At 36.6% G+C, this 26,653-nt stretch overlaps 1 protein-coding gene across 1 annotated transcript in view; it reads right to left on the reverse strand.

Annotated features, from left to right (window-relative positions):
* Positions 1-26,653, reverse strand: part of NAALADL2 (N-acetylated alpha-linked acidic dipeptidase like 2) — a 296,669-nt gene that overhangs the window by 211,646 nt on the left and 58,370 nt on the right. Inside the window, exon 4 of the mRNA XM_075157700.1 lies at positions 17,560-17,679. Coding sequence (XP_075013801.1) covers positions 17,560-17,679 — 120 coding nt within the window. The remainder of the gene's footprint in view (positions 1-17,559; positions 17,680-26,653) is intronic.

Raw genomic sequence — 26,653 nt, forward strand, 5'->3', positions numbered from 1 at the left:
TTTCCACTCAGGACATCAGTAAAACAGAGCTTTGGCTCCTCCTGTGACCTACTAAATAGGCCATTTCACCAAAATGAAATAGTAGAAAGAGCTACATGAAGGAGGTCCAAGATTGTAGTACTTGATGAGAACACAGATGGCAGTTGTAATAGTTTGACAGTCACAAAGCACTACAAAATCATTCATTTACCATTCGTTATTAAAAAAAAACCCAAACCAAAACAAAACCAACAATGCCCAGCTCTTCTTCAATGACACTAGTATACAGTTAGTTCCAGAACATTAATCCAAAATTATGCCCTTGGCCTTGCCATAAAAAATGGAGTGAAAAAAATAAAATGTGAAAAATATGTCCAACTTATTGTCATAAAGATTTTTTACGCAGTGATTAGGAAAGGAAGACCCTAATACCAAAACAAGGTCATACAAAGGGCGGTTAAGAAATATGAGCTAGTAACATAATGCTCCCTGTCACTCTTCTCGTCAACTAGGTCATGGACAGCAGCCACAGTAAAGTAATTTTTGTCTTTCTCTGACAATTTTTTTGGGAAGGCAAGAAAAGACCAAAAGAAAATATCTTTCAACACCTTGTATGTTAAAAACAAATACAGTTCCTTCTGATGGCCCACTGAAAAGATTTAGCACCATTTACAGCTCCTAGAACTTCACTGAACTGACTTCTAAATGACATAAATACAGAATACTGTAGTTAGAAGATGAATGAAAAAGAAATACAATGAAACCATGATCAATCAATTTCTGTTACACCACTGTTTTCTCTTAAGACAGAACTTTCACTAAAAGGCTTTATAGCATACACAACTTTACTCTGGAAAAGAAACAAACAAACAAACCAAAAACCCAAATAAAAGCTCAAGCACAGCATGATGTTATGCTGCAAGGCCATGCAATGAATGAATAGTCTGACAGACAAATGAAGACATTCATATCCCCTGGTGTTTAGCACAGCATAGGAATCTATAGAAAATTAGGGAATAGTTCCAAGTTCAGACAAGAATTTTCTCATGCAACATCTTTGCAATTGAGGCAAGGAGTGAAAACAGCATAAATAGAAATTTCTGTTCTCACTCATTAATTCTTTTCTCTGGCGACAGATTGGCAGTGATGACTAATCTTTGTACTTACCACTGCTTGCAACTGGTCAAAAAGGTGAAAACAAAGTTCAGGGTTACACAGCAAGCTTACTTTTGCATCACTTACAAATAGAAAACGCAACTACCTCCATTATATTTAGAATATTAATAGTTACTGAAATCATTGTGCCTAAGTTTGCATTTAATTGCACCAGCTTTACACCAACATAACACTCTCCATTTCAGTAAACTTAAACTGGTAGGGAACTAAAAGATTCAGGCTTTGTAACCTTTTATGTGCAGTGAACCAAATTCTCTTAGAAAATGGAAAAATGTTTAATATCCATATAAACGTTATGATTCTTTTTGATAGTAAATGCTAAAGATTAATCCTAAAATAGACAATGTACATAAATAATAGTCAATTATAGAAGTAGAGACAACTTAGACCAACAGAGAAACAAATTAATTCATGTCCATCTTTCCAACAAGAGTCTATATGCCAATAGAAGACACTGAATAGCTAAGTAGTTCTGTTCAGATACTTAAAAGCAGGATGACAGGGGGTTTAAAATCTAATTTACCTTTTTGGGTTTTTGCCAACATCCATTAAACTGTCCTTTCAGACAAGATTTCTGAAGAGAATGATCTGTTCACGTGACAATCCATGAAGATACTGAGTTTAGAAGGCAGCTCTGACAGTAAAAACCTTCTCTAACACAGCTCAGCTCTTCGCACCCCGTAAGATAATCTTTGATTACTAGAAAATAACTTCAGCCTTTGAAGTCTGCCTTAGAAACATTTATATTAATTTCAGCTCACAGTCACTGATGTTACATTCCAGGCTTAGCATCTAAAGTACAAACATTTGTGTAACAACTTCTGAGTATTCCCATCTCTGTATAACCCTTCTTTCAGAAGCCCTGTCAACAAGTTGGTGATGGACAAACACACTGTAAAACAGGGCGCTAAATCAACATGTTCTTACTGGTTTGTAGAGAAGTGGATAAGCACAACCTATTAGAATGAACTGATTATTTTACCCCAGCTGGAGAAAAAGCTTTTATGACTGACTTCAAAATGAGGGCAGAAAGTCTCGAGATAAAGCAGCGAAGAGATCTGCTTTCCAACAATAAACCCGAATTTTTCTATTCTTTGGTCTTGGCATCTTTTAAAACACTCGCTGTTGTGTTTTCTTCTGAAGACCTGAGAAATTTTGATAGGGAACAAAATAGCTGTAATTTTCCAGAAGGCACTGTTAACTAATGATCAGTCGTCTTGGATTAACCTATTTACTTGGCTGGCCCTCCAATAACAAAGTAGTCAATAAAGTTATTTTTATTTCTCTGTTACACACAACATTAATCTGGGAGGATTCATATTTTTTAGGGAAAAAAAAAGCATTTAAATCTTGTATGCTTTTTTGAAATGTTTTGATTCTGAAACACGTTTCAAGAGAGATATTTTGATATGCTGATCTCCTAGCAACCAGAAGGCAGCAGAGGTACACACCTGAGATAAGAGACCAGGTGACAACACAAAGTCTGAGAAATCCTCTCAAGCCATTTGCTCAATGACACTCACAGTTCTGAGTTTACAAATCTGTGACAGATGTAGTTCTCTCCAAAGGCTCTCACTCAGCCCCGCCTTTGAGACAGATGCAAAAAGAGGATATGAAGCTTTCTAGGGTCACACGGATAACTGTGTAGAAGGTGGATCTGAACTGTACTGATACTCACGCAATGCTAAAACGTGGATACTTGGAGTCACACACAACCCCCTCTTTAATAATAGGATAACCGCTGCTTTATTTGCCTCCAGAAGTAGCAGATGAAGTACATATTAAAAGAGAAGAATTCAGAGAACATACTTGTTTTTTACTTAAAAAATGTTTTGCCTATGACATTTCCTCCATGTATTTCTATTCTTTAATATGGCTGAAATTATGGTATATTGCTTATTTATTCCATGATTAATTTCCATAGCCATATGCTTTCTAGGTCTATATGCAGCTTGTGTTGTTCAACAACATTTGTAATACATAAATTTACTAATAAGTACAAGGGTTCTATTCAGACAGTAGTAAAATTCAAAGCCATATATTATATCACACTTGTATTACTGACACTATCACTTCACATCATCCTTCTTCCTTTAAATTTCATAAAGCCATAAATATCATGTATTATCCATCAGCATAAAAATCCCAGATGGTTTTAGCTAGGAAATTTGACGTACGTGGATTTCAACATACAAGATACATAGCTTTGTCCAAAACCAATTATTAGTAAAATGATTTCCAAAATGAAGGCGTACCATTCGTAATCAAATTGACTGAAATGTTGACATGGTACTGTTCCAAAGACTTAAGTTCACACCATAAGATACAAAAGGAAATGTTGCTTCCTCTTTAAGGACAAGTCACACATCTGCCTTTAAATATATTTGGTTTGTTTTTTGTTTCTTTTTTTGGGGGAGGGGGTTGGTTTTTGGTTTTGGTTTTGTTTTCTCTCTTGGAGTGTAGTTAGAGAATATGATAATAGCAATGTTAAAAATGTCTTTTTTCCTAGTATTTATAAACATTTCAGAGGCAAACCAAATCATCATGTAACACACTTTGGTCATGACACACCAACTAAATTAATTTCAGAAAAAAAGTTTAGAATCTGCTTGGGTGTTATTTGTTTAAGGAGCACAGACTTTTGAAGCACTAGTTCCTATTACACTGTCTATTAATCTTGAGGCCAAGAGAAAAAGCTTACCTCTTTCAAAGATCCTTAAAGGGTGAAGCTAGTGTTTAGCATGTAGCTGGTACCTTCAGATTTCTATCATTTACTCTGGTCTGTTCACATGTAGACTAAAGCTGGAATATTTTGTAGGTAGGTTGTTATACCAATTTTGGTTTGTAATAAGTGGTAAAGCATTGCCAGAGTTTTAAATACATACTTTCCCAAATGTGCAATTCTATATCACGAAATTATAGGTATGTACATAGTGGAACTCATCACCACAAGATACTGTAGAGGTAAGTATAAACAGACTCAGAAGTGGAATACACCAATTCATGGAATATTCATGATGATAATTCAATCAGCCCAGACACATTCTCCACTTCAGGAAGTCACAACACCAATGACTGCCACTTCTGGGGAAGGTATACCACAGAAAAAAAAATCACTTTGTACTTGCTTTGTAACTCATACACTTCCCCTAAGCAGGAACCATGTCAGGTAGAGATATCAGGCTGACAGAGGATATTTCTTATGTTATGTTCTCATAATAAAAGATGGAGACTTTTTTCAGGTCAATAAGAACTTCTTGACAGAAGACTTAAGCAGACAATCATTCTGGATGAGCGATTGTCTGTGCATGTCACCATGACAGTTTATGGTAACAACATTTCAACAGTAACATACTATCCTATGGCCATGACCTTATCATCATATGAGAGCTTTACCTGAATAAACACCAGACATGGCTTCTTTTGCTAAAGGGGACTTGTTCCTGTCAAACATACTAAGCAACACACTTAAATATGTTCTTTATATTAAATAAAGGGAGTTTTAATGTGCTTAAAGATAAGGCTGTGAAGCAAGAGCAGAATGCTAGAAATCTCACTGTATCAAGCTTCTCTCTCTAGTGAGAAATAAACGTTGTCATATTAACAATTAAACTAATTTTGGTATTAAAACATAGGTTTTCCCAAAATTAAATAATGTACTCTAAGTTTTGTTCTGCTTGTTTGCTGAACAGAAAAAGGGAGAAATAGGACATTTAAGCTACTCTTCCCCTGTTACCACTGCTATCACTAAGCATTGAACAATTCTGCACTTTTGGTAGGTCAGAAGCAATTCTTACTCTCTGAATCTGAATGCCTTGAAATGACTTAATTTTCAAAGAAAATAAAGCACTTTGAGTGGGAACATCAGATTTAGTCTTTGCAATGTTCAATGAATCTGTACAGCACTCACATCAAAATTCATCCCAGGTCTACTTGCAAACAATAGAAATCAATAAAGTATCATTTTAATAAAAATCTTGTTTAAAAATGCAAAGTATATTTGTGATACCCACTTTACACTTGCAAAAGGTACAAGTTTTCCAGAAAAAAGTACATGCAAAAATGTGCAGATGAAAACAAATCACCACAGGCATTTGCAAACAAATTATATTGTACATGCAATGTTGCACACAAAATAAATTTCCGGGTATGATAGCCTCACATGAATTTTTTTAAATGCTTCAACCTCTCATAATTAGCTAATTTCTGATTAATTGTATTACACTGAAAAGGAACAAAACGTAAATTAAACACTCCATAGTGAAAATTTCTATTCTTTTAACACACTCTGAATCACCCTTCCAACCCCATTTTGTTGGCTAGGGCAAAAGTCATCTTTCAAAGATGCTCCCCTTAATGCCAAGTGTGAAGCACTGTGTAAATAAGATACTTACACTATTTCTTGGATCTTTCAAAACAAGAAAGATATATACAGAGTTTTGAATGGGATTGATGCTACATACAGTTCTTAACGCAGAAAAAGGAGGCTAGGTCACAATTCTCCCAATGCATTCCAAATGTCTTCCCTGTATCTCATTTTTACGGTTCGCGTACAGCACCTTACAGCAGAGGCAACTCGCATTGCCAGGCACAGCAAGAGCCCATAAAGCCTGCGGAAGCCTCAACATTTATCTGATACTGAAAACAGCAGATCCAACGGATCACACATTTACGTGATCAACTGCATTGCTAAAAGAATCTGAAAATAAGATGGCATACATGGTTACTGAGATGTCTAGAGCAATCAGATGCACAGGACTAATTAATTTCTAATCTGTCATAAAGATTTCTTAAACCTGGTATCTAAGAATTGCCTGAACTAGCAGATTTGGACTTGCCTTTTTCTCTTATACTCTATAATATGATAAGCAGGAATGGGACATGGTCAGGTGGTTAAGCGGATTAAATGTTATCGTTTTTCCTCTGAGATCACAGTAGGAGGCCTGACTGAAATGAGTTGTCAGGTGAGTTCCCCAATGGACATTTTATATCATAAAGCTATCACATAGAACTGAATACTGATATAAAAGGCAATATAGTCAGTTCCCACTCTAGGGAAAACCAAGATTGACTTAGAAGTGAAAAATATGCTTCCTTCTTATTGAAAGGGTGGTCTCTCTAGGTCACCTCAAGGTCACTTCTGAGGCTGCGTGGTAAGAATTCTTATGATGCCTGCATAATAACTTACAGTGGAAAAACATAAATAACAGGTTCGACTGTCAGTGCAGGCACTCCTCCAACCTTCACAAAATGCAAATACTTGTCCTCCATCTAAAATATTACCTGTATCTAGACATAATTGTGCACTGTGCTGACAAACCTCAGCCAAATTTACAATTACAAGGCTATCATCAGCAACAATGTGGCGGGGGTTTTTTGTTTCGTTGTTTGTTTTTTTTTTGATCTGATGAAGAACCTGATTTTTAGAGAAATTTGAAGTGTAAAAGTGATGTGAAATTTGGAACTATTAATGAAAAATGTTACTAGTTATTATATGGCATCCTAAGCCAATTTAGGAAAGTTGCCCCCACCATATTTAATGTAAGGTTCCAGTGACTGTGATCATGCGACTTTTGTTTTCTCTCCCAATGAACATCAGGAAGCTCAGGAAACTTTTTGTAGGCAACAACCTAGATTTGTATCAAAAAAGCATCAAAACAAATGCTTTAAAAAAAAAAAAAATCAATCACCATGAATGATCAGAACTCCAACTTGAAATATAGAAAATTAATTGCTCTCAGAAAATTGCTTAGAATAAGTTCAATACTAAACCAAACCAAACCCACAAGTAACCACACACAAAACCCAAACCCACTTAAAACCACAAGAATATAGTAGGATAACATAGAAATTGAACCAAGTTACCATTTTTTTAGAGCTAGATCTAGAGAAAACAGAAGAGAGAAGTTTAACTTTGTTGCGCATGTTGAGCATGTGAATTATACACTCAGACCTAAAGATGAAATTAAAGTGCCTGAATTCTCATATTGAAATGCACAATCACTTCCTGTTAAGTGAAAATATGTTCAATGTGGAAGAATTGCCTTCTGCACAGAAGGTTAGTTTAATGTTTTGGCAATCGAAACAAAATATTCCAAGTGGCTATTGCTGTACTTGCAAAGAAAGTGCCAATTATATTTGTAATGATGACTCAGTGTTTTGCTTTTCCAATTCATGTACAGGCATCAAGAGGCCCAAACGGCTAAGAATGAAATTTTGACTTTGGTGATCTACAGCTTCTTAAGCATTATGTAAAGAAAGAGAAAATGAAAAAATGTAACACTAAAAGCCACCACCCTTCCCCACCCCCACACCCAAAAAAGACCTCCCAAAACCCTGAGGCTAAGAAGTTATATATTGTATCCAGCTATGTTCACAAAATCCAGCTACCGAAGATCTGAAAAGAGTGCATCAAATAACCCTAGGGAAAATAATAAAAATCTTCCATAGGCTATGAAGTATAAAAACCTAGTTCCACTGATGCCAATGAAAAGGTTGGCGATCAGCGTTCAGCAAGACCACGTTTATACTCAAAGTTCTGATCACAGTGCAAACTACAGGTGTATTTGAAAGGGCAGAATTCAGATTTTCATACATAAATCACTAGTGCTGATTTTGTGAACTAATTCCCACAGATGAGTCTCTAAAGCCATGCAGAACAAATGCAAATCAAACCAAGGTCTTGATCTGGCTATATTTCCTAAACTCTAGGACCAGCTTCAAAGCTATTTCTATTCAGAGAACCCACTGGGTTACTGAGCCATTTTTTTCTTAACTGTGTTAACTTAGCTGCATTTTAAAGGGCAGATGACAAAAAAAAGAGCCACAGGGCATGAAAATCATTCTTCAGTTGAGTAATCTGTGACATCCTGGTTTATCAAATAAAACACTGATTCTAGGAGCAGAACTATTTACTTCTGTAATCTCTTAAATAAAATTTTACATAAATACTTTGTTCAACAATAATGACTTTTGACACCTTTCAAATCAGTTCACAGACATGTAAATAAACCGATTATTAAGAAGTAGTTACTGTGAAACAAGAAAAAAAGACCTAAAAAAGCATAAAAAGGCCAGAGAATAGTCATAACTTCTTTTCAATAAAATAATAAACCAGTAACTACTACGGAACATGCCATATAATTCAAACCCACTACAGAGTGACGGGAGTACTTACAAAACACTCGTTGCCTGAAGACGGACCACCTTTTCCTCTGGTCACTATTCCAGAAAATATAAAATAACCAGCACGTACAGTACTGGTCTGTAATCACCCTTTGCAGAGTTGTTCAAGTGGGCAGTTCGGAAGATTAATGGCATGGGTTGTATTGCTTCTCCTAGTCCGGTGGCTGACACTTTCAAAGAACCAAAAGGCAGATACACTGTTCTGGCAGGGTCAGATTTTATATATTCACTCCTCATCTCTATTCAAAGCTCCTGTGTCTTCCATTTTCTTTTTCACTTTCTCAGCTGTTGTTGAAATCCAACAGTATGTGCTAGAAACATATGAGATGAAAAAAGGCCCAGATAATTTGTCTGTCAATGGCTCTTTTGTGAAGTCCAGGCTCTACAAATCTGAAGGGCCAGCACAATTAGCAGTTTGGGTAGGAAAAAAGTCTGTATTTCCCTATATAAGCAGCAGAAAAAGTGCCAAGACCACTTGCAGAAGTATGGCTACTGCATCTGCAGAAAGAGCAAATTTAAAAGTTTTAGATTTTATGATGGAAAGACAAAGTGCCTAAGTCTTTCCTATTGCCCTGCACACGAGTAGCTGATCAGCTGTGTGGATTTAGAGGTCTGAGGTACAAATTGAGGCAATGGATTTCTTTGCTCAGCTCTGCTTCAGAACAATTGCCTCACAGCAAAGCCATTTCACTTGACTTTGCACCATTTATCAGGACAGAGCACTCAGACAGTAAATTGGATGATTGCATTTACTACTCATTTTTTAAGGGCTTGATAAAATAGAGAATTATGCTTGGGCTTCACACCTCTAAAATCCGACAAGAGCTTCAGAAGACCCCAGAATGAAATTTTTATGAGTCAGCCATCCTCCATTTTTGAATGGAAGCCACTTACTGTCTCACTCAATTTAAGCCTATTGTACTAAAAGGAGGAGACCTGCTATAAAACGGTGAGCCATTTCCCTCAGGAAATAGTGATTCATAATGGGAGCTGGACTAATTTTTCAAAGGATGCATTTAATATATGTAGTGAATGTGCAATTAAACACCCAATTGAGTATATGAATATTTAGAATTATTTTCCCAAGAGAAAATTAAGTGTTCAGCGTTATTGAAAATAACTGGGTCTATGTACCCAGTCGAATAGCTAAGAATTCAGTGTTTGATTCAGCAATAGGACTTCAGGAACTTCTGTATCAATCCAGAAGAGAAAGAGAGAATGGAACTAGAGCTGGGAATACAAGTATGTCTGCAAAACGGCAATGACTTCTCAAAACATTAAAGGAAAATTCTGTGGCATCAGAAATGCAGAATAATCGGTATCTACTTTTGCTCATTAACTTATATGTCCCCTTGTTTACTCTGCTAATAGCACATTTCTCCTTCCACGCAAACAAATCCAGGGGTAATCGAAAAGGAAATGAGTAATAACCAAAAGTCCTTTTACTGATGCAACCAAAATGTTAATTACTTGAGAATATTGACAAGTTGTGCTACAATTCCAGACAACAATTGCTTTTCTCCTACCCCACCCCTTACATATTCTTCTTACCACTTAGAAGAGCAAATTACTTTCTCCCATTTATACTGTATAAAGAAGGAATTCTCATTCTACATTTATTTACTGCAGCACGCTTGACTAAAGGGATAAGAGAGAAAATTTTTGTCAACTACTTCACATTCATCTGGACAGATACGGATTGGATTTATAAGTGCACTGGCATTGTTTCACTTTTAGGTGCTACAGGTCACAGCACATCATCCTTCAGATGCTGGATTAAGTACGAGGTAAATTGATATGCTCAGTTTAAATTATTCTGGGTAGTAACAGCCTTCTAGGAACTGAACAATAGACCTCAGCATGATTTGGTTCCAATCAGCAATACAAAACCACTCTTTTGACTTTTTTTTTTAGTCATCAACTATAGATTTCTCAAGTCAGTATCAATTCTCAATTTTCTTTCCCACAGTACCTCACACAGAGGGAAAAAATGTATCACAATCGGTACTTTCATTGTTTTAAAGCTATATTTTAAACTAAGTTTGCCAATAAAAATTTAAAATATGACTTCAGGATGAAGCATTAAGTGATAAATCTGTGCAGAGAGACACGTTTTTTTTTAACTCAGGTACATGTACTCAATGGGCTGGGGGTGGATTTCTTAGTCACCCCAACACTGAACAGATTTATGATATCGAGGCAGCGTGTCTCCAGGCTTCTCTAATTAGCTATTTTGGCTTGATACACTTTCAGATGAAGGAAGACCCATGGTCTTTCCTCAAAACAAACATAAATTTTCTCAGTAATCACTAAAGAGCAAAACAGCTTGTGCATCATTCCATGAATCATGAAATCAGGAAGAGGTAAATAGGTGACTAAAAGAATCATTCAAAACACAGGATTGATGGCAGTATGAAACATCAAATACATTAACAGCTTTTTGGTACAGACTATTGTCCAGTAAATTTTTTGAAGGCCTTGGTACAGAAATTTTTACCTAGGAATTAGAGAAAGCAATTAAAAGGGAGCCTTCTTCAGACTGGATTATATCTAATAGATTAAAGAAGCTGTTTGAGGAGAGGGAAGGTTAAGAACACAAGTGAACTAAACCTAATCTTTGGGGGGGGGGGGGGGGTGGGAGGATAAAGGATAGCAATAAAACCAACTGACCCGAAGGAGGGAATCTGCTCTAAACTCAGAGGAAACAAAGGCTAAGGAAGAAGGATCACAAAACAACTGGTAGTTCATTGAAGACAAACTAAGAACTAGCATATTTTGTAGGAATATAATTTGGCTAAATAGCAAACTCTGCATCAACAAATCTGATTGTTATCAATCAATCTGAACTCAGCTTGCATTATTCAAGAGGAACTCTCAGGATTTTGGGAATCAAGATGAGATTTTAAAAGGATGATAAATCAGAGAAAACCTGAGAAACAGGATGCTATTCAAGCGGATGATACTAGATGATCCCTTCAGATCCAGATCTCCTGGTCTACTTTTATATGCTTCTATAAATTTTATCCATACTAACTATACCTATGGCTCAAATTTTCAACAAGGGCTTTGGGAGGGGATATAATATCATTAAAAATCCCATAGCGCTCACATGGTACACGAGTGAGAAATAGGTATATAAAGACTTTAGATGCCTTGGAAAAAATTCCATCCCACAAAAAAAGAAAAAAAACCCAACAGTGTCCTTAATAATGAAACATATATAAGGTGTTGAAGTTCCCTAAAAACCATTTTTTTCAGTATATTACATTTATATGTGCACAGTGTGTGTACATATATGTATTCATATGTATGTACATATACACACACACATATACATGTGTATATATAGGGAGGAAGGAAGGGATGAAAGGAGAGAGAGGGTCCTAGTTAAATGGAGATTTAAAATTTAATCTTCACAGTTATATGTGCTAGCCATAAAAAGTACCAGAGGGAAAGAAATAAACAATGTAGACAGTAAAAAAGTGAAATGACTTTTTCCAAAGTAAACTTATTTAAAACTAACACAGTTATTAAATAGAAGCCTTTTTGCAAATTGCCCTTATTCTGAGCATCTTTAATATTTTCCATTTAGTAAATCCTTATCCGTAAGTGCCTGCCAATAACCTCTGCATAAACATGCAAGCATCCACATTTCTAAACTTTATGACAGTTAAAAAGCAATTTTATGAATATTTATGAAGGCAGTAAATTATTAAAATAAATATAGATATTTACACATTACAACATCTTCATTTAATGGATGTGGAAAAAATGTTAATATGTGAACATTTTAAAGATGAAGTGGTTTGGCCTTCAGAGCTTTTGTTACTCTATTAAAAGTTAATTTAGGACAGAAATTATGGCTTTTTCTTGAATCCCAACCCCAAAAGATTAAATCATGATCAAGACTCAACATTTTTCAAAAAATGAATCTGGTGATGGTATTTCCAGAGGCTGGATACTAAAACTGAACTGCAGTTCTTCCTGAAAAAAACCCTCCTCTGGCTTCTTTTATGTGCTCACACTGGTGACATATAATCAGATAAGTTTTAGGGCAAAGGAGCTGGGTGCTAGTGAGGTGGTTTCATCAATCTTTCTGTCACCACACATTTTATACTATTAAAATATGTTTCTTGTCTACAAACACAGTAGGCAACTCAAATTGCTCTTTCTCAAGAAGGTGTTCTACATCACAGAAGTGATTTGCCTAATCACTAGTAATAAATTTCATCATCTTTCCCCTCATTTATAAATCCTCTGACTTAAGGACATCAGGGAGTCTGCTCTGACCTCCTGTACATAACTGGCTACTGAAGTTCACCAGTAGCCAGTTAACCAGTAGGCACCCAAACACCACACAGCAGCTCGCTCACTCCCCACCGTCCAGTGGGATGGGAAGAGAACCAAAAAAAAAAGTAAAATCCGTGGATTGAGATAAAGACAGTTTAATAGAACAGAAAAGGAAGGAAAAAAATATAACAATGATGATGATAGAATATACAAAATAAGTAATGCACAATGCAATTGCTCACCACCCGCCAAACAGTCCCTGAGCAGTCATCGCCCCTCCCCGGCCAACCCCCCAACTTATATACTGAGTATGATGTCATATGGTATGGAATATCCCATTGGCCAGTTGGGTCAGCTGTCCTGGCTATGCTCCCTCCCAGCTTCTTGTGCACCTGGCAGAGCATGGGAAGCGGAAAAGTCCTTGACTAGGGTAAACACTACTTAGCAACAACTAAAACATCAGTGTGTTATCAACATTATTCTTGTACTAAATCCAAAACATAGCACTGTACCAGCTACTAGGAAGAAAATTAACTCTATCCCAGCCGAAACCAGGACACCAGTGATCCCAATAACCTGAGTTCCACCAAAACACAAATTTTCGTTCTAGTCAGAACACCAGAAGGCAGTCACTTTCAATTTGAAGGTGTGAGGAAGCAAGTATTCTACCTTTTTTATGGTAGTTAATTCCAGAAGCTGTGCTTCACTTCTGTTCTACATTTATCTCGTTTCAGCTTTCTTCTTAAGAAAGTTTTTCTTCTTCCTTAATCCAATCCCCTTTTTATTCAGAAACAATCCAGCTCTTAGAAATGTCTCAGACTAGTCACAAGATCCCTTTAAGAGTAGCCATAGCAGTTTAAAATTTTTCCTTCAGTCAGTTATTCAGCACTGTGAATTACTCTGGCTAAAGAGACCGAGATTACTAGCATCATGACTATGCCAAGCTGATGCATCATATGAGTAGTCCCTGTGTGCTTCACTCCTCAGTCTACTGCCTTAGTTTGCATTGCTATAGGAAAGTGTCACTCCAGGTGCTGGGAGTAGTAAATTCTTAAACCTTTCAGTTGCATTTGAAAATGACCCTGCCTTTGCTATACTGTAACTTGCTCTAGCCCTTGAAGCATTTCTACCATTCTTTCCTCCCACTTTTAATATTTTTATAATAAACTACAGAGTCTTCCTCCCTTACTGATCTTAATAATGCCATATCAATGGTAAAACCCCCTTCTAAACCTCCACTCCACTCTGATTTATATATACATTAATACATATCCCTTTTTTATCTGTTCTTTCTAGCACAGCAATGTAAGCTCTACCTGCTTTTTTTCCCGAGTCAATGCTCTTTTTAATACTTTACCCTGCTATAAAGGTAGGGCCCATGTTCTTTCTTTTTGTATGTATAACTTATCATGTGGCTGTAGTAACATATTCTTTATTTGAAAAGGTCCCGCTTCAGGGATCGAGATATGTCCGTGTGGCTCTGCAGATACTCTGGGAAATGTGCCCACTGCCGTAACTGCTGCCCCTCTTGCCCTGATCAGATACTACGTGCTGTTTCAGTGGAACAGAAATACAACGCTCCCAATACAATCTGAAAATCATATTCAATTACAAAAATAACTTAAGGTCAGATTTCTACAAATCTTGTTTTCACAAAGCAGCTTAAATTTATGAACCTTACCAAATTTAACCAGAATTACTCACATTAAGGATTCAACTGCATATTCTAACAGCACATTAACTTCAGGCTTTTGTGTATACTCCAAATTCCCTGTATATTCCAATTCCAAGTTACTCCAAGCTCTGAACCCTGTCTGTTGTTTTCAGTGTCTGAAGATATGAGAGGTGGGCCCAGTCTGAAAGACTGAAAGTAGAAGCTCCAAATTATTTTCAACCTTGATCCTTCCCAAAATTTTGTAGCCTATCCAATCTTCATATAATACCAAACTAAACCTTTACAGCAAAAATATTGTCAATGATACAATTATTTTTCCAAATATTCAAATTTCCATCACTTGGGCTTATTTCTATAAATTATCCCCTTGTACCTCAAGCTGTTTTCTACCAGCACATACTTCTTTCTGTTAATGTGATGTAAAGACTAAAGAAATGTTGTTCCGTTTTCATGCTGAGTTTTCTCCCAGCAGCAGTTTATTATTTCTTTCAGGCTTTTTCCAATGGACTCAATATGGAGAGAAAGAACAGTAGAGATTAAAAAAAAAAAAAGACAAATTAAAAACACAAAAGGGGAAAACAGGAAAAACACATGAAAACCAGCAGTTGATGATGGCAATAAAAGACAGAGGGGCAAAAAGCATACCCATGTGAGGGAAAACGCTAAGCTGAAAAATAGAGACATGATTAGAAACTGTTACAAAGACGAAACCTTGGTGCAGGATCTACAAAAATCCAGAGCGACATATTTGTATAATATAAAGTAATAATAATGAGAAATTAGAGAACATTAAAATGTGAAAAATACAAGTTAAATACAGAAATTGGAAAGAAAAGCAGTAAAAAAAATATACATATAGCGACAGCTCTGTTATGAACTAGCATTCTGTTTTAATGTGATGTAAAACCAAGCACATGGAAGACAGAGATAAGGAAAATATAGGCAGAGGGAAGTATCTGCTGCAACAGAAATGTGAGACTCAGTAAGTATTGAAACATAAACATTAGGGGGAAAAAAAAGATTTAAAAAGTGGATTCAGCGGTGAGATACTGGGCCCATTTAAACCAGCAGGACTTGCTGTTTATGGCAATCTTTCTCCTTCACTTCAAATATTCCTAATGAAAGAAGAATCTATTTCTGCTATCTTCCTACATATTTTCTCATACATTTAATAGCTTACAATTATTTCACAGCCAAAGAGACACAATCTACATTCTAAAAAAAGAGACCGTTTACAATCTCAAAAAGAGAAAAAACAAATAAAGGGCAAACTTCCTACCCGCGTGAGCAGAACACAAAAAGTAGGTTTGGGGAGTTGCATTTTTAGCTCAGATCCCAAGCGTGCATTCAAAGTCAATCTCCTGATCATACCTCCCTTTGGTTCATACTGTATAACAGACTCTGAACGTGCAAAACGGATTCTTTTGGAATAGCAGATGAGCGCCAGAAGTGCGGCTCATACACCTCAGCCACCACTTGGCATTTACTTCTTGGGACCAGACTACAGCCAACCCAAACTAAAAGTTCCTGAGATGTGCCCTGTCCTCAGCACCAACTGTTTTGCCCTACTCCTACCTTCAGGCTGCAATACTTGCTAATTTAGACACAGTAAGTGCTTACAGAAACTCAAATTAAATTGGTAAAAAGTCCATCTTATAGACACTTTAGACAGTCCTATTACAGCAACTTTGCATCTTTATCAAATTCCTACTTTATGAGCCCCAATTGCTAATTCATTGTTATTGTCAGTTAGCGGTGAAATGCAGTATAAGATCCATTGGTGGAAATGATGCACACCAGCCAAGTTCCAACAATGATAACTGACCTTTCACAGGCATAATTAGATTGCATCTAAATAATTTAAATAAACTGCTAAAGCTACTCAGTTGAAAATGGCATTTTTATTGAGACAAATATTATTCCTATAGAAAAAAATATTAAGCGGTTATTTTCTGAACCTGTGTTGTGGTCCCGATTGTGCTTTCTAAGGCTGACAGAGCAGATCCTGATTCTCTTAATTATAAGATCTGGAGTCACTGTTCTTTTATAATTGCTTTTGTGAATCAGGAATCAATTGTTTAAATATTTATTGGGCTAGTGTATTTTCTGAAAGGCAAACCAGCATTTTTGTTTCTAAAATATTTGCAATAGAAGGCAGTTGCTTGACATTTAGCATTTAAATGTGGTTTATATGTTGAGTCTATTATGTCTAACGTACAAGTGGACTAGCGAGCTCCATCTCTGCGCTCTCGGCCAGCCCTGGAGTTGGAGGAGAAAGAACGGACACACATATACCCGTGTACACCCCTCCCCGAAGGAAGGAGGGAGCGGAAGAAAAACATGGTTCTCATTCTGAACTGGTGGTAACCCATCCATAGACCAGTAAATCCCAGTAATTTTACAGGAGTGACTGGCCATTAATGGCAGGGGGGATAAATGCCCATCTGTGTATCTCAGGGTAGTCTGCTCACACATTTTACACAGCAGAAAGCACCACAGAAGTTAATGCTCTTTTCTAAGTCTCAGTCCCTTTCTTCCCTCTGAGACGGTAAGGATGGCAGATAGAACCAAGGTGGCAAAGGCAGATTCTCCACAGAGCAAGGCTGTATTATGTCACGATCAAGTTACGATGTCATTTCTTAAACAAGTCCATAAACAATAGCGTTAGTCCTCCTATAGTGTACGCTATTGGTTACTACCTCGCAATCTCAGCGCTGGCAGCAGCACATCCGTAGCAAGGCCCAACGTGCTGAGCTTTCGACACGGCCCAGTGGGACTGGAAAGACCCGCAGACGCCCGAGGTCAGGTGAGCACATACCGCGCTCTGCCTCCTCTCGCAGCGTGCTTAAACTGCAGCCAGCAGGCCAAGCACTACGTACAGTTATGCAGAAACAAAAGACTTCGGTGCAGTGTTATATGTATATTTTTAGCAGACACAGATCCAACTGTTCCTGATCTCAGTTGCCTTTTTTTTTTCCCCTCATGCTTTATTATTTATTTTAGGGATTTCTTTATTTGCCAAAAGGCTTATAGTACACCCAGAGAAAATATGGCATACTACTGGGGCACTGCAAGATATGCAGCAAAATAAATAACTGTAACACATAAAAGACACCGCAGATCAAAGTGGCTAGAATTAAGGAAGAATCTGAATGCCAGTAAGTCCTGACTTACTGGGATAGAATGGAAAAGTCTTTGTTCTACTACTTTGAAAAAAAACCAAATAAATAATTCAGCTAAAGCATGTGACTAACCTTATAAAGCAAAGGTGATTGTCCTAGCTTCAAAAGTGCAATTTTTTTGGTCACGTTTGTAATGGCTTGAATCCGGATCAAGTCTTCCACGGTCCCATACTGTATATCAACAAGTTCTGCCTGCAAAGAGAAGACAAAGTTCAGGCTATACCTATAATCATGCATCACTGAGGGTGCTCCTTCCACAGAAACAAAGTTGTTTGCATAAGTATAAGCAGCTGAGCAGAGTTCTGCAATTACCTTACCCCACTTCCTAATCAGGAATACCTGTAATTAATTACCTGTAATACCTGTAATTCTGAATTGGGAATTCAATCTGATAGATGAATTTATATCTTTGCCATTTTCATTCACAATTCATCAGCTGTGAGAAAAAACCCAATTTTTTTTTGACAGTGGTTATAATAAGCGGTGCTGATTCTGACGAGAATTTCCCCTCGTTAGTTACAGGAATGTATTATAAACCATGTAAGGGATACTAACTCACTTCTGTTAATTGTCTTAAAAGGAATCAGCCCTGTAAAGCATTTCAGAAAATGAATGAATGATTATATTGGTCACTTATGAAAATACATAAGATAATACTTACTCTACAAATATATAGTTTTATTATGTGGTCTTATATGATTCTTGAGCAGCCTACCTTAACTATTGAAGTATTTTCTTATAATCCATCAGTTATCCAAACATTATACTCAGATAACCATAGTGATAACAGACTGTACCGCTCTGACGCGTAAACTTTTCAATTAATACATATTTTAAAATTATTTAGAATCACTTCCAACTAAATTAAAAGTGTTTAGAGCATGAAGATTTTCTGCTCTTCAGTTAGGACACTGCAAGTGTATGTACTAAAGGTCTAAGTTATTATTAAATGTCAAGCATTGGCAGTGATGGAAAAATACTTCAAGACGTGTTTTCAAGGATTTTTTTTTTTTATGTGTGTATATATATAATTTAAGAATGACCAAGGGCATTTTTCTCACACATTTATAGCAATAAATTCTGGTGAAGACCAAGTATGAGGATAATCAGTCTTGTACATTATTATTTTAGAATGTTATGAAGCTCTCAGGACACCATGGAGGACATTCTGGAACCTCTAAATCCCTACACGGTGTTCACATAAAACACAAATACAAGATGACACAAGAATATTACATGAGTGTTTAAAAATTAAAATAAGAGGAGCAGTACAAGATGGAAAAGTTTCTCTTTTAGTTCAGTTTTGGTAACTTAAGTATGGATTCATTGCCAAAGGCAACAGTTCTGATTTTGGGCATCTCTACACAAACTGTTTAAATTCTAGCAAAAGTTGTTCTGGATACGTAGGATGTGTGAAATTTTACTAGATTCCTGAACACGGGTATTTTAGGAAAGTACTTACCCTTATACAACTGTATCTGAATATTTTGTCTGAGTTTGCACCTCAACATTTAAGCAGAAATCTTAAAAAAATTTTGCCCAGGTTCCTGTCTTCTTAAATGTATTCTTTTGAATTTTCAAGTTAACAAGTTTCTAAGTCTGTAACATGTCATCAGTGCTGTATAAACCAAGTATTTAGAACGGTCAGCCAAAGTTATAGAACAGTTCTGGAACAGGCAAACATCAGATTTAACACCAAATACTAAAATGTAGGAACAGGAAGTCTTGCCCTTCATACAGTTTCTTCTGAAATAAGTGGGATTTTTAATATCTAAAGGACTTGAAAACTGTTTCATAAGGAAATTCAAATGGTGACTACAGGCTGGAATCCAATATAAATTTTTTCCAGTGCAATTATTGTATTTGGAAAGCCTGATAAAATCAAGTGAAGAAGTTTTTATACTAGCAGAAGCTATTTTATATTTTACCTAATCTGATGCCTCAGGGTGTAAAGAGTTCACCTCAAATGAGGAAAGGCTATTAACCAGTGTACATCCTTGAAGTTCATACAAATTTTACCTCATTCTGTAAATCTCAGCTTTATTTCAATTTGTACCTGCAGACATGTCAATAGATACGCTTTAGTGCAGTAACTATTAGAGTCTCAAAAGTCTTATGGCTTGAGAGGTTGTATCTAGGCTGATTTCTGGGGAGACCTCTAATCTAACTCCTTTAGGCCCAATGCCTTTCCCGCTTACCCTCAAGCAAACCAAAAATCGGAGCTTTCATCATTCGTATAAGACAAACTACACTGAATTTTCCTGAGGCAAAATCAATACACAAAGATATAACATAATGAAGTATCAAACCATTTGCTTCTACAGTATGCCTGTGTGAAAATGAGATCCCTGCCCATCTACATTCATGTGCTGCTTCTCTTCACGTCATTTTTGCTAGCTGCTCCTTTAGGGTGCTATCCACGGCTCTGTAAACAACAAAACTACATGTTTGCACAATTATTAATGCATTTAGCAACTGCCCTTGGATGTTCTTAGTTAATTTATGCATGCAAACTGCATCTTCAAGAGCTGCTCACTGGTCTTTCCCAGGCAACATATCAGCTCAACAAGAGCAGGCTGAATAAAAGGCCCTACAAAAGCAGAGCTCATTTTTTAATTATGTGAGAACTAGAACCTGACTCCCTGCTGCCCCAACACTCTGCAAACCATGTTCTTTGCTCCAAATGTTAAAAGTAAGCCCCAATGGCAAAGCTATTAAATACATTCATACATTGAAAGTACATGTAAGAAGTCATTACATAATGAAAAAGCAGCTGGGTATAATATAACAAAGAGTTACATGTGCTTTCATTACACATCTTTGACATGAAGGCTATGTCAAAGCTCAATATATTAGAAGTTTTTCTTCTGCACTTGCCTGAAACTATGTACGACCTAAGCCTCTTGTTACTGCCCAGCTTTAGGGGTACTTGCACACTTATATTTCACTGTAACTTCGAAGTGGTTCTCTTCTCATCACAGATCTTTGACCCTTCATTTTACCTTTTTGGGAACCATGGGTAAAAATATTGCACATGTGTACCAAAGTAAGTTAACACATCCTGGTAACATCACATATAGCCTTGCAGCTGGAGGCTTGCACAGCTAATCTCAGATCTAACTTCAGTTAAAGTGACAAAAAAACAGAACAAAATCTTCCTTGAGTAAAACTACACATGGCTCCTCCCCTCCCAAACAAAGTCAATAATCCATTGGAAGAGTTTACAACAAAGTCATAACATTTTGGCAGTGCAGTCCAGAAGCTAATAGGTAAACATTAAATTATAAAAATAGTTTTAAAATTATTCCTACCCCTTCGTTTCTTCTACACTTGGATACTTTAGTAAAATTTGTAATAAAAAGCAAAATATTCTGCACTACTTAATAACCACATCTCATCAAATACGGTACAGCAATACTAGCTCACAGCGGTCAGTTTTGTTTTTATTTATACACTGGGGTTCAACTAATTGGATCTTTTACTTCTAGCACAAAATAAAATATTGAAAAAATACACCTTTAAAATAATGTTAAAGAATCCTATTGAATCCAAAGAGTGCTACCCTGAGAAATTAACAGTCCATTTATGTTGCATGAAGTCCTGTTTTAGTCACAACATTCCTAACACCTCCAAAAATGAATAAAGATTAAATTTTCTATTCTTTCTTTTTTCTTTTTTAGAAATGCTTACAACATGACATAATCCTCATTTTACACATTACAGATTTTTAAAAAACAAAATATCTCACCCCCAACTACCCATATTTGATAAACTGCTTTTCTTTGGTAGGAAAATTCTGTTCAAAAACAAAAGAGAACTCATCCTTTTATCAGGTGCTGAAAAAGAGCACTTGTATACTTGGTTTAGATATACAAGGGTAAAATCCTCTTACCCTAAAACTGGGAAACTGCTAAAGAATGAGTTGTTTTATCCATTTGAATTAGGTACTTACTCTTTGAATTGTTTCATGCTATGCTGTTTGAAAGATATGACTATTTAGGAAGAAATTGCGATGTGCAATATGGAGTTCAGTAGTATTCCCCCATGCATGAAATGAAGTAGGGATAGGTAATAAAACAAACATTTTTAGAAAGAGTAATTATTTTATGTTAGACTTATTACTAGCTTCTAAGTCCCAAGATTATGCTCAATGAGTTGTAAACATTCTATCTTAAAAACTATGATAAAATCCCCCCAAAACAGAAAAGACAAGCGCTCTGAAAAGGCCACAATCAAGACAGTCAAGGATATTTTCCTAATTTCTTCTACTTATCTCCAAAACGAAAGAGAATAAAACAGCGTACTTCATCCAGTCATGGATGAAAGAGAGTAAGACAGATCTTGGAAAGGAAAGGTATGAATAACTGTATGAAGCAGGTGGCACCTGGGGTCTTGAGGATGCTGGATACTATTTTAAAACTTTGCTTTCTTTGCAAATGCTGAGGCAATTGAAAAAAAAAGGGTAAGTTAAACAGGTCAAAAATAATAATGGAAATATGTTTGTCATATCACATTGTTATCATTCATGCCACTTGATTGAGGAAAGGAATTTAATAACAGCATTATACACCTGCATCCAATAGACTGGCTGAGGCAGATTGTGGCTGATTTGCCAAGGGCACACAAGACAGGAAAAAGATTAAGGGAAAAAACTCACCGAAAAAAACCCTCAAAGCCAGTACACCCAGGAAGGGATGTTTCCCACAACCACCAAAATGCAGATGAAGTCAGGGCGGATAAGAAGGTAGCTCTTAAATGCATCTGCTCTAGCTACCAAGGCTGGGAATCCCAGGGTAGAAAAGCACCACACCTAAGCAAACAGTTTTACTATTATTTCTTAAAAGAATACATTAAGGTCAGTACTGAGCAATCTCAAAGAAATCTTATCTGAAAGGTGTAAACTTAGGCAGAAAACAAAACCAAAAGTAGCATATAGAATGGCTGTGGTGAAAAATCTTCTCTTCTTAATGTTACCTGTTGTTAGTGCCACAGTTCGGTAATTATTATGAATTTATGAAATTCAAATTATTAATATATTTTATCAGATACCAACCTGCTGACTCATATTGATGAACAGCTTCTACACAAACTATTTGGGAGGTCAGAACCGTAGAAGCTGCAGCTATGAAAACGACTGACACTCAGTAGCACAGCCAAGCTCATCTCCCTGCCAGTTCTGACCCACCCACCAAAAGAGTGTCAGAAATGGATGACCTAAAGAAACTCCAAGTATTGAAGAAACCTAAGTATTAAATGCTATGTATACAATATATTTAGGATTGCTTATTCCTCAGAATTAAGACAATTTCTCCAAAAAGCACGTATGTAATTCTAGAAGTATCAAGCCCTCAGTTCTGTGACTGTTCAGGCTTACTACATCCCCTTCTTTCATTCAAGTCAACGCCCTTTATTTGTCCTTCAACATTCAGCTACTATTTTCAGGTTGTTCACAAAATAAAGGTAACAGAAACATCCAATGCACGATCAATCACAAGTAAATAACCTTCAACTAGTCATCCTGCCTGAAGTAAAAACTCCAAAATATATTTGCAAATTGTATCTGAGAAGACGGCAGTCTGCAATCAGGACATGAGGCTAACTTTAATTAAACACTTCACTATAATTTATTTGCACAGCTCTGAAATTGAGGCTGAAGGCAGCATTCAGCAGAGCATAAAAGTAAACTCAAGCTGGCTGTAGATCAAAGCTGGACATCAACAAATGCAAAGAAAGCTGCAAACGTAAAACTAGCTCTTCTCTAAAATTAGAGAGAAGGAAGAAAGAAGAGGGGAGATAATGGAGCTGCGCCCAAGTATGCCAAATCATTTGTTGGTGTGAACTCCGCTACGCTTTCTGACAGGAGCTGCCGCTCCCATTTCAGCGAAAAGCATCCCGCTCCGATAATGAGGTGCCTTCCTGCGATTGCTACCACCCAAGCCTCCTTCGTTGTCCTACTGAGCACGCCAGAGACAAATTAAACAGCCATAGCCGTCTTTTATATACTTACTGTATTTCTACAGAAATGTTAATATTCAAAGTTATCTTTCAAACTTTGTCCTTCACTTGGTTCCAGGCAAAAAGAGGGACAGAGAGAGACCTTCTGTGTTTGTGGGTTTTGTGGCATGCATCTGATGACCGTCTGTAATTCAACTGAAGGGCTGAAGGTTGAACTGAGAAAGTAATGTGCCTAACTATTGATTTCTTTTACGGTAATGGTACTCGGTATGAGTATGACCAGTCAGTCTGTTCCTTCGTGGTTAGGACTTGCTGAAGCCAAGTACAAGTGCAGTAAGTTTTATTTTGTTTTATGTTGCTCAGCATTATCAGAAGAGGAAAAGATCTGAGAAAGCATGACCAAGGGTATAATTCAACATTTAGTAAAATAAAGATGAGTCCGACACAAGATAGAAACAAATCAGGAAAGAATTTGAGGCAGATGACAGATTTTTAAGAGGAGAGTTCTCCGGGTGGGGGGCGGGCGTTCACATGAAAGAGTAATTTCTTATAGAGCTGCTTTTGCTATAAAACAAAAACTCCTTTCTTCAGAACTTGGTTTTCATGCAATCATACTCCAGTGTTTACAACAATTTCAAAATAACACTACCTTTGAAATCCCCTGGTAAGCTTTCCAGTCTCTATTTACTTTATGAAAAATTTGGTATAAGGCCTTAAAATCCAAGCATGTTTTTTGTGTCCTATGACACTTAGACATCCCCAAACTGTCTGGGAAAGCTTGTAGATAAATTTGAGGTAATTACACAGAAATGCCTCTGTGAAATCCTGCGAATAACTGAACTGTATATTTGAAAGTAAATTCCCCTACCGTCTTGGCGAAATTTGGACACTATTTATTCACTCTATTTCTAGTAGCATAGGATTCCCTATCCTTGAGCTTCTTTTTAGGTCTTATTCGAAAACTGGAACGAGAAAAATAATCTTACATCTTGAAAAATAATAACCTAATGTATTTCCAAGCAACTGTCTGAAGCAAGCCAAAAAGAGATGATTTGTGCAATTTGAACACGCTGTCTGAGCCCAAAAAAGCAAATTATTACCTATCTGGATTAACTGAAGCTGATTTTGCTCCGTTACAATGCTAAGAAATGCACCCGACCCACAATGTCTGGGCAGATTTAAATCACAGAACTTCAGTATTGTTCCACACATAGCAAGATACATGTGTGTGGGGTCACTGAATAACTAGCTGGTTTTACCTACCAGCATTTACTCTTCTTCAAACAGATTAATGACATTTTTTCTTTATGTTTGTGTCCCAGTTTCGGCTGGGATAGGGTTAAATTTCTTCCTAGTGCTGTGTTTTGGATTTAATATGAGGAGAATGTTGATAACACACTGATGTTTTCAGTTGTTGCTAAGTGCCCTCCTAGTCCAAGGACAGCTCCCGTGCCTACTGACGGAGCTAGGAACACAAGATGGGAGGGAACATAATCAGGACAGCCAGCCCAGCTGGCCAATGGGGTATTCCATACCACGTGACGTCATGCTCAGTATATGAACGGTAGGCGTGATCCAGGAAGTACCGATCGCTACTTGGTTATTGGTCAGCGCGGGTGGTGAGCAATTGCATTGTGCATCACTCATTTTGTATATTCTATCATTATTTATTATCATTATTTTCCCTTTTCTGTTCTATTAAACTGTTTTTATCTCCACCCACGAGTTTTTCTTGCTCTTACCCTTCCGATTCTCTCCCTGTCCGACTGGGGGGGCGGGGGGAGTGAGCGAGCGGCTGCGTGGTATTTGGTTGCCTGCCAGGTTAAACCACGACAGTTTGTTAGCGCCTTACTCTAGAGGTTTTCTTTTTTTTACTTCAATATTCCTACTCATACAATAAAATTCCAGAGTAATTTAATATGACTCACAATGTCAGCTTACAGTCAAAAAGGATTCTTTGTGTCTAGTTTTTATTACATAAAATTGCACACTGCATTACAAAGGCAGCTAACACTGTAATTTGTACCAAAACAGGAAGAAAAAAAGATGTCCCTTAACCTCAGTTTGATAGAGTTTAGCCTTGCAGACCGAATTCAGCCACAGACACATTTTACATGCTTTCTCTTCCCCCCTTGGCATATCTGTCCAGCTAACACAGCTCCACTCCAGGCAGGGCTCTACTGAAGCTTCTCCTATAGGGTGCTTCGGCTGTTCCAGTATCATTTTTAGAAAGAGACTGAGGTTTAACTTGTTTGCCTGCTTGCTTTTTACAGCTTATAGCAGGTTTTTTTTTCCTACTGACTCCCAGGGAGACTGAATTAATATCGAAGCCTTTTTATAGCCTACAGAAAAGAACCTCTTCTGTGTTTTATGGTTACAGAGCCCCAGATAAATCTGAGCTGACACAGCTCAGTTCCTTGTTGATAATGCTTATCCCGTTGACTTCTCCCTTTATATCTATATTCAACTTTATTTTTCCTTCTTTTAATTCATTTATACTTCCCCCCCGCCCTCTGAGCCAAATCACATTCTTCCAGTTTTCCTTAAGCAGAAGGCAAAACTAATACTTGAGTATACCTTCTTAATTCATGATAACCACTGAGATATCCAATCAACAAACCTAATTTTTTCATCTTTTCTGATTATATTTAAATGCAAATCTAGTTTTTTAGGTATTGCGAAATAAGACATTCTTATTTTCAGTCATATTAAATTGATATTTATTTATTTTAAATTCTCTAATAATGTTGCTATAAAACACTAAGGGACACGATATCATCTGAGGCCTAAAATCCTATCAGAAATTTTATTATTTTGAACTTTCATTAAGTGATGCTGATTATTTGTAATCTCACAATGCTCACTAGTGACAAAATTTGAAATTCGAATGGATTCTTTCTTACATGTGCTTAATATTATTTATATCCTCCTCTTTATAAGAGTTAACTGCAAAGATATTTAGTAGCATTAGTCTCTAAAGCGTAAAGTCACATTGACCACACTTTCCTAAACAGAAGCAGTAATCTCTATTTGCCAGCCTACTTGGTTTAGCTTGTTCAGCCGTAATTATTCATGCAAATATACATTTACAAATTACACAGACTAAGGATAAATTAAACAAAACAAACAGAATTGTTGAGCTGTAATACGACATCTTAAAAAATAAATCATAAGCTACATATGTACATAGTAAATTATAATGATGTGATTT

This window comes from Calonectris borealis, chromosome 9 (genome assembly GCF_964195595.1).
Source record: "Calonectris borealis chromosome 9, bCalBor7.hap1.2, whole genome shotgun sequence".
NCBI classification, from domain to species: domain Eukaryota; kingdom Metazoa; phylum Chordata; class Aves; order Procellariiformes; family Procellariidae; genus Calonectris; species Calonectris borealis.